We start from the raw sequence: 12,743 nt of genomic DNA on the forward strand, positions 1-12,743 counted from the left end.
CCGTTCTCCCGGTGAAGGCAGTCTAGGGAGGAGAAAAGTCCCAGAACACAGACGTGGTTGTGCTTTGGACCCATTAACTATCTGCCAGGTGCTCTTGGGAGCCCAGTGCCATGTGAGGCATAGCCCAGATTCTTTGATGACCTTCTTTTGCAGCCCTGCAAGGATGGTGGTGGTCTCCCCATCGTATAGACAAGGAAACTGAGGCTCTCAGAGGGAAATGGTGTGTGTGAGGTTAATCTAATGTAATGTGAAATGACAGACTTTCTGAATTGTTTAACCATCCTAGCATGCTCTAATTAGCTGAAAAATAATTAGAATTTACAATGGAAAAGGGGGCGTGAGAAATAGCTCAGTTCCTTAATTTTACGAGAATATTGAAAGATACATAAAGGGTTATGAAAAACAGTCCATGTCCTCCATAATTACCAATTCTTAAAAAACTAGTGAGTGGGACATGATCATTTTTGGTCAGATGATAAGATTGCACAACTTTGCATTTGACAGACTCTTCCCAGACAAGTCTTAAGCCTCCCCAGTTACATACGTGACTTGCTTTTCAGTGCATGAAGCTCCTTTTTGAGAACCTCCAGATCTTACTCTCATATTATGCCAGTTTTCTGGAAGTTTCTCCATGAGTTGAGCATCTCTTTCTTTCAGGATCCCGAGAGTCTGGTCATTTCCCAGTCAACCAGAGCAGGGCTACTTAATGTGTGGTCCACGGGCAGGTACTAGTCTGTGACCCTGTGAGCACAGCAAGTGAGAGTAAACATCAGGCACCAGCAAAGCCATGTGACATTGCCACACATCAAAGTGTGTGATCATATTTCTACTGATTCATTTTTATTGTATTCAAGAGTATCAGGCCACAGGGATTAGAGATTAAGAAGTAAAAGCAAAATCTGGTCATTCACCACCGAAAGTTTGAGGAGCACTGAGCTAGCACAAGTCCGGCTGGTCATGTCCACACTCTCGTGGAGGTGTTCTGCTGTCAGGAAACAGAAGGTAACCTGTGATACCCTCGATAACGTTCACCTTCACACTGGCCTTTAGGGTAGGCTTCATGGGCCCCCTTTCACTCTTTTAGACAAGTTCTCCATCACGTAGTCTCGTGACCTCTTCAGGAAGTCTGCATCCACCTTGTGATATTGACCAGCAGTGACTCTGGGATGGTTTCCATCAGATTGGGAAGAGCATGTAGGAGGCCCCCTGCTGATTTCCTTAAGGATGCTTTCACTTCATCACTCTTAAGAAAGCCGCTGTCACAGAGTAGGGATGTAGATGCAGCAGGGAGAAAGGAGCCTTTTTGGCCTCTAATGAAAGACCAGGTTCGGTCTTCACCCTGTATCCCCTGGCCGGGTGACAGGACAGTGCCCTGTGCTGGTAGAACCACGTAGCAGGCTCAGGGCTGCTCAGACATGTTTTGGAGACACCCTTCAGCAACCGCACAGCCCTCTGCCTGCTTCCATAATTGCTCCCTAAGTCATGATTGTGCAGAAGCTCAGCGATTACAAAGTGCTTATTAGCTAAGTGGTTAATAAGGTCTCATTAGGGACTTGTAGTTAAAGCCCCAGAAAGTACAGTCTCAATCTCCGCTAACTCAGGGGATGCAACAGTTGCACGTGGGTGTCACAGCATTACCATCAAGACTTTCTGGAGAAGACAGCAAAGCCAGCCCACACCCTGGGCTCGTGGAGATGGCCACGCAGGGGCAGTGTGGTCAGGGAGGTAAATCTGACCTCCCCTCTTTATTTTTATATAAACACAGGAAGTACTTAGTATTCTGCAGGCCTATCTGAGGGCTCATGTTGAGGGCCTTAGCGGGGGATGGAACATCAGGCAAACAGTAGAATATTGTCCTTAGGTAGTGCACCTGAGCGTTTCTTGAAAGCAGGAACCAAGTTTCTCGGCATTTGTGGAATCCTAAAAATTGCAGTGTGCGCTTGAAAGCAGAATCCTAATCTCTCCCGGGCCGGGCCAGCTGGGGTGGGGGCTGGGGGAAAGAGCTGTGGGGGGAGGGGGGAGGGAGTAAGGGCCTGGCAGCTGCTGCTCCTGAGAAGGGACAGTGTTTGTCAAGTCCAAGGAGATCCCATCTGTCTGAGTCGTGGGATCAGGCCCCCGCAGCCACCTTCCCTACAATCCCCTGGAACCACAAACGTGGTTGGAGCCACCTTAATGAGGATGGCGAGTGTCACTCTTCCAGCCTGCCTGGCAGCCCCTCCCATTCGTTCCCTTGCAGCACCTGTGCTTTTGCTGGGATCCGAGGAGCTGGTCTCAGGTTCTGAGCGTGGGCTTGGCTACCAGGAGGTGGGGAGCTGTGGGAGCCTGCTGCCATTTGTTTTGCTTTCCCCGAACTTCCTGCTGTGTATTTGAGGCTACTGTTCTGGGCTTAGACGTGGTCTCTCCAGAGCAGTCTTGGATTTAGATTGAGGGCGTTCCGTCACCCACACACAAGTCACTGTTCTCCCTCCCAGTGGCCATCGGCCCATGCCCGAGGGCCTTCAGCCTACATTGCAGCTCTCTCTGGCCACGTCTCCCAGAAGCTGGATTCAGAGGCTGGAGAGGGGCTGGGGCCCCCTCCTTGCAGGGTGATGGGGTCAGGAACAGCGTTTACAGAACCTCATACTGCTCATGTTTGCCTCCCTGCAGAGGGGACTGCGGCGGTCCTGGGGAGGCCTTTCGGAACTGGTGGGGAAAGGGGATCCAGCTGCATTTGCTGGGGGCATGTGTACGATTGTGCCGTGTCTGCTTTGACTGTCAGCTCCCACCCCTTCCTCGGCTGCTCTACACATTGGGGGTGATCCGGGTACTTGTAGGCAGGCATGGGCCATACCCACAGGAGCCCAGGTACTCACCGCCCATCAGGCGGGCGATCCTCAGGGGCCCACGTGGAGTGGCTGCCTCCCCCACTGTGGGCGGGCCTTGCCCCAGCACTGGCCCTGGGGCCCTCTGGGTGCTGCTGCCTAGATTCTGCAGTGAAGCTCCCCATCCTGAGCCCTGCACCTGCCCAGGTGGGTCAGCTCCACTCCCAGTCAAGTCACTGCTTTTATTAGCAAGGTGGTCTGTGGTCCTGGCCTGGAGGGACTCTGGTCGGGCATAGCCATAGCTCCCTAGGGACAAGGGAGCTGCAGGGCTGGCTCCCGCCTACAGAATTCAGAGGAAGAAGGGAGGGAGGGGTCAAGTTCACACTGGCCCACCTGCTGCTACGTACCAGGCACTTTGACACAGGTTCTCTCAGTTCTTACCACATACCCATGAGGCAGGCATTGTTATTCCTATTTTATTAAACTTGAAAACTGAGCTCAGTAGTGGTGATGCGGGGTCCTAACCTTCCGCCAGGTCTGTGGGGGCTCCACGCTCACTGAGCAGCAGCTAACAGCCCTCCAAGGGGGCGGGTCTCTGTAGGAGGGTGGCTGAGGTTCCACTGTCCGTGGGGTCTCGGTTCCTTAGCTCTTTGTCTCCTTTGCTCAGCTTCTGTGCCTCACAGGCTTTGGAGGCTCCAGTGACACAGCTGCAAACATGCCTTTTGGTGGAGATCAGACCAAGCAGCCCGAGTTGTCCCAGCCACTGATGAGAGAGGCCGTGGGGAGGTGCTTAGGTGGGGGTGGGGGTCAGGAGACCTGAGTAGCGTCCTGAATCTTAGGTTTATTGCTAAGTGGCCTTAGATAGATCCTTCCTCTCTCTGGATTCATTCACCTCATCTGTGCATAAAGAAACTCAATGACTCCAGAAGGCCCTGCACCCTCAGTGGATATAGTTCTGAGTCACCAGGCTCACCCAGGGCCACAGATTCCATCTCTGTCCTTTGCTCCATCTCTAGAGTGCCTGCTGCCCACTCCTGGCTGGCTTTGCCTGTCCGAGGTCGTCGGGTGCAGTTTGCACGTGGGTGTGGAGCCCTCTCCCACACCCAGCCTGTTTGTGTTTTCCTTCTCTTTGCTAACTGGCCTTCCCTTTGTCTCTGTCTCCTCTGCCTCTGCTCTTGGGTAGCTGACAGTAGGGAAAGTGTCCAGTGGAATAGGGGCTGCAGCTGAAGTCCTGGTCAATCTGTACATGAATGATCACAGACCTAAGGCCCAGGCCACCTCTCCAGACCTGGTAAGAATGAATACCCCTCAGCTTTCCCCTGCAGACTGGCTCTGGCCTCCAGGGAGGGTACACAGGATGCAGAGAGGATGGCCTGGCCCTCTCCCAGGTACCCCTTCTCGTGGATAAAAGGGGCTGAGAATGGGCTGGACCAGAGCAAAGGTAGATGGAGGCTGCATGTCCTTGAAGACAGACCTCCCCTGGTGACCTCTGGGATTGTTTCACAAGCAGGGCATCTTCCTTGCTACCTGGGAACTCAGCAAAAGGCCAGGCCAGGCCATCCACATAGTCAGACATCAATTCCTGTCAATGCTCAGTGTCCAAACTAAGTAGCCCTTTTGCGTTAGTTAAAGATTTCAGTAACTGAAAAACACCCTTTTCTTTGAATTCTCCCTTTCTCCAATCAGGGCCACTCACTGCCATTACCAGTGATTTGAGTTGACAATTCCTTTGGTTTCCTTTCAGCACATTCCCTTAGAATCAACTAGAGGCACCCCTGCCTTCACCCTACCTCCACCCCCCACTTGCATTTAGGAGTTTGACTGGCAGCCTGGTGGGCTGTGGGACACAGCCTCTCCCTTTTCTGCAGTTCTATTGAACAGTTTTGATGCCACACACTTTCCTGCCTGACTTAAGTCACTGCAGGGGAACAAAGATGGATAAGACATTCAGTGACCTCTCTGTACACCCTGGGACAGGTTTCTGGAGAGGGTGTCATTGGGCAGGCATATCTGGGGAAGATGCCCACTCTGTTAGACCAGGAGACGTCACAGCCACCCCGAAACCAGGGCAACCAGGCAAGGGGACAGCCCCCCTGGGCCCATCCATGGCCCGCCTGCCTGGGCATACAATTTACAGCAGCCCCTGCAGTTTTGGGGGCTGCGTTGGGAGCACATTTCCCACACTCACGCTTTGCTGCAGCGCCTGCAGTGATGTGAGCAGCCACGATGTCCCCATGCTCAGGCGGAATTTCTGAAAGCCGGGGCCTCGCCTTCTAAGACTCGGTGTAAGCCCTAACACACTGCTCTTCTCTCCCGATGCCCTGTGCCCCAGGAAAGCATGCGAAAGGTGTTTCCCCTGAACCTGGGCGGCAGTGACACCTGTTACTTCTGCAAGAAGCGCGTGTATGTGATGGAGCGGCTGAGCGCCGAGGGCCACTTCTTCCACCGGGAGTGTTTCCGCTGCAGCGTCTGTGCTACCACCTTGCGCCTGGCTGCCTACGCCTTCGATGGTGACGAAGGTAACCACCTTCCCCCAGGGACAGGCTGGTCTCTGGCCTGGGCTCCTGTCCCTCTGGGGGCTCTGGGACACCCAACAGTTCCAGGGAGCACAGTATCGTAGGAAAGCTGTTCAGGGAGCCTTAGCTCCTCTGGCCAGAGGGAGGCCATCTGCACGGGGAGGGGCTCCTGAGGGCGGAGGGAGCTGCCAGCACCTGGCGTGCGTTGGCCCCGAAGGGCACCTACTGAGTGCCACGTGTCTTGTGTATGTTTTCTCGTTCGATCTCACCTCCTTCCATCGCCCCTGTGTGGTTAAGAAACGTGCTCAGCACCACACTGCTCATGTAATAAGGATTCAATAGATGATAGCATATGGGTGTTATTATTATTTATAAAGTATGTGTTAGAAAAATAACCATAATAGTAACAGAGTAACATCCTTACTGATAGATGGCTGAGCAGAGGTCATTGGTGAAGGAATTGCCCTCATTGGTACGAGTGATTCTTTTCTTTCTTTCTTTTTTTGGTTAATTCTCACCCAAGGATATTTGTTCCATTGATTTTTTTTTTTTTTTTTTGAGAGAGTGGAAAGGAGGGAGTGAGAAAGAGAAGGAGAGAGGGAAACATTGATATGAGAGAGACACATTGATTGGTTGCCTCCCAAATGTGCCCTGACCAGGGCCAGGGATCAAACCTGCCACCCAGGTACGTGCCCTTGACTGGGAATCAAACTTGAGACCCTTCAGTGCATGGGCCGACACTCTAACCACTGAGCCATACCAGCCAGGGCACAAGTGATTATTTTCTAATTTTTAGTCCTTCACATTTGCACTGTCGGATATAATGAGAGGCAGTGTAGCACAGCACTCGTGATTTCGGACCTGCAAATTCAAGTGCCAGGTTCAGATCTAGACCATAGCACTTACTAGCCCTGTAACCTTAGTCCTGTTCCCTCGCCTCCTGGTCCCTTAGTTTCCCCATCTTAATAGTACTTAGCACATGAGGTTGCTGTGAGGGTTGATGGGTCAATTTACTGGGAGCATTTAGAATAGTGTCTGGTATATTGTGAGTCCTACAAAAAAAAAATTCCTATTATCATTATTCCCATCATTACTGTTGCTGATGTAATGGCAAGCAGAGAAGGCTTTTCTGGAAAACACCCAAAGGTCCTGGACAGTGGCCTATGGCCCAGTGTACGTCGGGCCTGGGCTTTTTCTGCCTATCACTGCTGCCATCTGCTCCTGGCCTTTCCCACCCCTGGGGTCCTGGAAAAGAGGAGGGGCTGGAAATGGTGTTACTGTCCATTTTGCTGCCTGACAACTGGTCTTGGGAGGAGACTTAGCTTTCGTTTGGTTTGGGAATTATCTGAGGGTTTCAGCCCCATCCCTGGGAGCCCCTGTTTCTGCAGCCTGCCTCTGAGTCAGCAAAGGGTCCTGAGCCTTATCTCAGTGCCACCGTAAGGCAGGTGACAGAAACCTTTCCTAAGTGTGAGCTGCCCTGGGTTTGTTTCCATTTCTGGTGTTTTCTGACCTAGACAGTGGCGGGCACTTGGCTCAGGTGTGCTGGGGCCCTGTCTTACAGGAGAAAAACCTTTGTGTGTGTGTGTGTGTGTTTCTTTTACAGGCAAGTTTTTCTGCAAGCCTCATTTCATTCACTGTAAAACCAATAGTCAGCAACGGAAGAGACGGGCAGAGTTGAAGCAACAAAGAGAGGTACATTTTGCCTTGAAAGGGCTGGTGAAACAGGGAAGGGCTCTGGATAGGAAAAGGTTTTCAAGGGTTCCTCTACGTTAGGCCAAATTTCTGGCCCCAGAAGGACTGAGACTCACAGATGAAGAAAAGGGCCCTGCTCCCTGATGTGAAAGTCCCTTTGCCTTGGCCTGTTCAGCTCTGGGGTATGTCCCACCAGATGCCAGCTCCCAGGTAAGTAAGTGGCTGTGCTGGCTTCTCATGAGAAGCCCAGAAGAGCTTTCCCATATGCCAGGGATGGGACTATATGCTCAGCCATGCAAAAGTTACAGGTTGTCTCCCCATGGTCCCCATTGTCCTATCCCCTACCCCCCACCCCTTCACCCCCCACACATGACCACAGGGTGCTGTTTGTAGGGATGCATGGTCTGGGGCCAACTTTGCTGAGATTTCCAAGTCCTTTCCCCAGGCCCTTGGATGTCAGCGAAGTGATGAGCAACAGGCTTGTTATAGTGCCCCCTCTGGCAGCTCTTAGCAAATAACCTCCGCGGCTTGAATCACCACTGCCAGCCAAGACCCACAACTTACAGCTTTTCTCTGATTACACGTTAATATAGGCTCAAAGTAGAAAAATGGATAAGTAAATTAAACTATATAAAGAAGGAAAGTTAAATCACCCATCATCACTCTATCCTGAGAAAACCATACTTTCGTAGCAAACATTTCCTTCCAGACTTCTTCCTATGTGAATGGATTTTAACCTAGTCAGAATCCCGTCACTACAGTTTTATCTTTCTTTTTTCACTAACACTGTATCAAGAACAGTTTCACAGGACATTAAATATTTTGGAACATAATTTTTGGTGCCTGTAAAAAATGGTCAATAATTTATTTAAAGAGTCCCATATTGTTGAATGTTCATGTTGTTTAATGTCTTTACCTTATAAATATTTTTACAGGGAACATCTTTGTATGTGCATATTTATCCACATTTCAAATTACTCACTTAGGATAGGTCATTAGAAATGTGATTGGAGAAAGGACATGTGTTTTAAAGGACTGTGATCCCTGGGATCAATTTGCCCCCCCCCCCAGTAGTCATGCCCCTGTTCACCCCCATCAGCAGTGTTTGGGCACTGAGATTATTTGGGGGGCTGGTTCTGCAAAGTTCTTTTTTTTTTAAATTCTCACCCAAGGATATTTTTCCCATTGCTTTTCAGAGAGAGAGAGAGAGAGAGAGAGGTGAGAGAGACACATTGATTGGTTGCCTCCTGCAGGTACCCTGACTGGGGCTGGGGATGGAGCCTGCCACCGAGGTCCGTGCCCTTGGCCGGAGTCGAACCCGGGACCCTTCGGCCCGCCCACGGGCGCTCTGACCGCTGAGCCAAGCCAGCGAGGGCCCCAGGTTCTGTTCTTACTGGCTCTCCTCTGCTTTCCGGAGGGGTCCTCTGTAGGCATCATGGACTAACTAGCCCCCCTTTGGTCTTTCTCAGGAGGCCCCGTGGAAGCAGCAGGAAGGCCCCGGGCGAGACCCCCCCGCGGAAAGCTCCTGCGCGGCCGCCGCCCTGGGCCCGCCGGCGGGCAGCCCCCCAGGTACCCCCACTTCCTCCCTCGGGCGGGCGCTAGGCGGGCCCCCCGCGCCCCGGAGCCTGCTCACCCGGACGCGGGGGCTCCTGCGCGCCGCCGGCCGGCATTTCAGGGACAATGCGCACAACTACTGCTACACGTACGAGCTGCTGAGCCTCGGGCTGCCGCTCCTGTGGGTGCTCTCCGAGGTGCTGGCTGCCATGTGCCGGGAGTCCGCCGAGGCCCTGGAGGGCATCCGCGCCTGGGTGCTCGGGCTCTGCCCGGCCGCGGTCAAGCTCTACTGACGCCGGCCTTCGCACCCCGGGGCGGGCGCAGGGCGCAGGGCGCAGGGCGGCCTGGCTGTCACCCCGTAGGCGCAGCCAGAGGGCTCCTCGGGGGACCCCTGCTCGGTGCTCGGTGCTCGGTGCTCGGCGCACAGCATGAAGGGCGTTTCCATAGACTTGCGTTTCTTTTATACCAAAGTGAGTTGTATTTCTAGGTTTACATTTCAATATTTAACTTTTAATAATCCAAGAAAAAGCTTTTTTTTTTTTTTTTTTTTTTTTTTTTTTACCATGCGTGCCGAGTTTTCGAAACATGGGTTTTACCAACCCCTTCCTCACCCCGTTGTACCAGTCGCTGCCTGCCACGTTGCTGAGTGGGCTTTCATGTCCACAGAAGTGAGTGTGCCATCTCCTGACCAGTGCCTTTCCTTTTATGTACCCGGATGCCACTTGTCAAGAGGGGGCAATTTTTTGCAACATGGAAGCATAACCATTTTAGAAGAAAAGTAGAATTAAGCATACAAAGCACATGGCAGTGTGTAGCTGGCTGTTATATGTCCTCCCTCTGGGACTGTTTGACTCCCTTGTTTTGATGTAAAATAGTAGCTTAAAGCTTCCCCCGCCTACCCCATACCAAATTATAGCCAAATGACAGAGAACCATGGGGTTTCGAGCAGATTGCTGCAAATAAGCATTTTTCCTTCCCACTAATGAGCACTGCAGCTAAAGCCACTGGCACCTGGCCATGCAGAGCTCCACCAGCTGATGCAACCTGCTGAAGAGGAGCCATGTCAGCTGGCAGCATGGGCCAGGAGCTCTGACCCCTGGGGCTCCCTCTCGGGTCCCCAGCCCAGGCTGCAGTCTGAGCCAAGGCCACTCAGGGTCCTCAGTGGTCAGGTTGAGGGAAGAATCTGCCCTCTCATATCACGTCCTTTGGGACTGAGGGCACTTGTTAGCACCTCGGGGTATTATTTCTGGGAAGCGTGGCCTACCCAGTGAGCACTGCTTACAGACATGCTGGCTGCTTAGCCACTCAGCCACTGTGTATATTTGGTCAAAACAGTCAGAGACCATTTAATTTCATACTGTCCTAGTAAAGGAATGTGTATGACCTCCAGAGGGAAGGTCCCCTGTGTCTTGATTGGCAGGGGAGGCTGGAAGTGGAAGCTGTTTATTGACTGATGCAAAGAAATGTGTCCTATTAGGGGCAAAAACAAGCATTGGCCTACCTGCATTCTTCTCCCTGGGCATCCAGAGGATGCCTGGGCTCCCCCCACTCCACTCTGCCTGGACATGCACAGCTGCTGGGTCTGGCTGAACAGTGGAGAGGCTGATAGAAAAAGGCCTTGTGCCATGCTCAGTGTATCTCGAATTGCTGGGCCAGAGACAGCTCCATGCACTTGTTACCCTAGAGATCTCCTCCAGACCAAGTGAGGGTGGAGCCTGGTGTGGGTTTGGAGCCAGAGCTCTTGAAGGCTCTGAGATGACAAGTTTCTATAGGGTGAGAAGAAGAGGGAAGGCATTTCTACAAACACTTCCCTGAAAACCTCGGGTAAAATAGGGTCTGGCTGTGGTCATGTCCATGGGGACGGACACCTCTGTCCCAGTTGGAACTGTTCTCAGTCCAGTGACGTGCATTGTGTTTTTCCAAAACTGTGCTGAGATTTTAATGTTCAGTATGGGGGGGAGGAGCCCTTGATTCATTTTATGTTTGATTCCAGAAAGTAAATTCTCCAGGTCATGATGTGAACAGAAGCACAGCTCTATCATTGTTATTATCAGCTCAGGGCAGGCTGTGATACTCTGTGGATGCTCTATGAGCCACAGTTAGAATCTCTGAGAATGTCATTTATGGCCATAAAGAGACTGGTTTGAATTACTGGTGAGACAGGGTGTGCCTGTCGGAAGCCTGAGATGTTTGTATGTTCTGGGACTTTGAACCTTCCTGGTGGGCAGCACCAAACACACAGTGGATCCCAGGGGGCGGATGCCTCTAAGCTTCCACAGTGGATTCGAGAGTGACTATGAGACACCAGAGTAAAACCAGGGCCAGTAGGATATCGGGGATGGGGGTCCTGAGAGCACGTGGAGCTGAGTGGAGAGCTGTGGTGTGTCACAAATGCAAACCACATGTGCCCGCTCTTGTAGCTAAGGGCCTGCTCACTGCCAGGAAGGTTCATTTGTCCTAAGCAGGCAGTGACGTGTTTGGGAACGTTGCCCCCTTTTTAACGATTGCCTTGTTTTCAATTCCCATGTCTTCTCTTGTTGTTGGTTGTTTTCCTTTTTCCCCCTCAAAACTAAACTCTCATTTCTGTCTTTCTCTTTCCAACCTTACACTGTGGCCTTCAGCTCATTTCCGACTTCCAGTGCTACACCCACTTCTTGGCTGACACACTTCTGCTCTGAGGTGACTGGTTTTCTTGCTGATTTTCAGAGGGTGGGACTAACCCCTAAGCCACTTTCCGCACCCTGTCCTCCCCGCCGTGGTCCTCGTTGCGCTAACTGCGAGTGTCTTGCCGTCTTGCGTACTAACCGACTCAGCCGGTGGCATGGTGGGTGAACAGCGTGGGGTGGTGTTCAGCTCGAAAGCCGTTTCCAATTGCACTTATCTCTGAGTCGCAGCCCGGCCCGCCAGGTGCACGTCCCGCCTGCCCTGTGCCCGCGGCCTGCGCATGCTCTCAGTTGCACTGACAAAGCCACTGCCTTCCTGGGAGGGTTAGCTCTGACCGAGACAGGACCACAGGGGGGCTCTGCCACCTTTGAAAAGGACACATTTGTCTAGAGTCTCTGAAAAAGCTCGCTCATATAACCGTCTCCTGAAATTGGTTCTAATATAAAGATTATTAATGTCATTGATCAAAACCAGAGGTGACTCTTTTTAGAAGGATTAAAAAAATACCCCTCCCAGGCTTGATCCATGCTCTGAATTGTGAACACATCGTCACAATTTTCTTAGCAAATCCTTTCCCTGCTGCAGTCTACACCGTAGATTCAGGGTTTTGCCCTGCACAGCTCTTCTTATCTCTCTTGGCTCACGGAGTCTCAGATGAGGCAGAAGCTTCAATTAGAGCAGTCATGTCACAGGCCAGGGAGGCTTTGGGAAATGACCCAGCTCAGCCCCTGGGGCAGCCAGTTTCAGTGCCCCCATGGCCCTGCTCAAAGCACACTTTCCCCGCTGACTCATTACCTGGAGCAGCAGGACGTTCAGAGTGCTTTTAGAGAGAAACACCTCTCCGAGAATGGTGGAGCCATCGTAGGCAGGCCTCGCGGTCTCAGGCTGCAGGTAGAGTCTGTCCTGCATGCAACCCAGAGCCACGCTGATCTCCGGGCCCAGCTGCACTGCCCTGCATGCTCATGCTACGTTACCCCCTGCGCTGGTGCAGATCCTGGCCAGTACTGAGTCAATGCTCTTTCTTATCTTCTCTTGCAGAATCTCCCTCCCTTTATAGAATGTCAACCAAAGAGTGCCCCCCTCCCCTCTCCACCCCCTCTTTAGCTAGCCTCTCCATCTCATGGCAATGCATGTTTGTGACCTTCAACAGTCATTTACAGTGCCACATGGAACCCTGTATTTTGCACACAGCAAAAATGTTTAGCTTTATTTATGGTATTTGATGCTGTAAATGAAAATAAATATGGTTCTTTATAAAGCTCATTGTTTCCTCTCTTCTTTGCAATGGGAGCTGCTCAGACCTGGAACACAGGTGTTAGTTTAGGGGTCAGTCTTCCCTAAACTGCTGGTGGGACTTGCACTGTGGTGATGTGGGACTCTCTGGGGCTGTGCTGGGCACTCTGAAAGTAAATATTACCCACAGGTAATATTTGGAAAAAGTCACCAATGCTCCTGGGCCCAGCTTTGGGATCTTTTTCTTGAAAACTTGTGACACTTTTCTGCTCTAGGTGCTGGA

At 51.8% G+C, this 12,743-nt stretch overlaps 1 protein-coding gene across 5 annotated transcripts in view; it reads left to right on the forward strand.

Moving 5' to 3' along the window:
• The window catches only part of MICAL2 (microtubule associated monooxygenase, calponin and LIM domain containing 2), a gene marked incomplete at its 3' end in the record, with an annotated part of 136,153 nt that extends 123,664 nt beyond the window's left edge, over positions 1-12,489 (forward strand). For 3 of the 5 annotated variants that reach the window (XM_081154137.1, XM_081154139.1, XM_081154138.1), the window contains 6 exons: positions 3,985-4,092; positions 5,134-5,320; positions 6,921-7,009; positions 8,479-8,578; positions 11,185-11,242; positions 12,266-12,489. In XM_081154137.1, coding sequence (XP_081010263.1) covers positions 3,985-4,092; positions 5,134-5,320; positions 6,921-7,009; positions 8,479-8,578; positions 11,185-11,225 — 525 coding nt within the window. The remainder of the gene's footprint in view (positions 1-3,984; positions 4,093-5,133; positions 5,321-6,920; positions 7,010-8,478; positions 8,579-11,184; positions 11,243-12,265) is intronic. The other 2 variants (XM_081154140.1, XM_081154141.1) reach the window with 1 other exon arrangement.
• Positions 12,490-12,743: the final 254 nt, after the last annotated feature.

This window comes from Miniopterus schreibersii, assembly GCF_964146895.1.
Source record: "Miniopterus schreibersii genome assembly, chromosome: 12".
NCBI classification, from domain to species: Eukaryota; Metazoa; Chordata; class Mammalia; order Chiroptera; family Miniopteridae; genus Miniopterus; species Miniopterus schreibersii.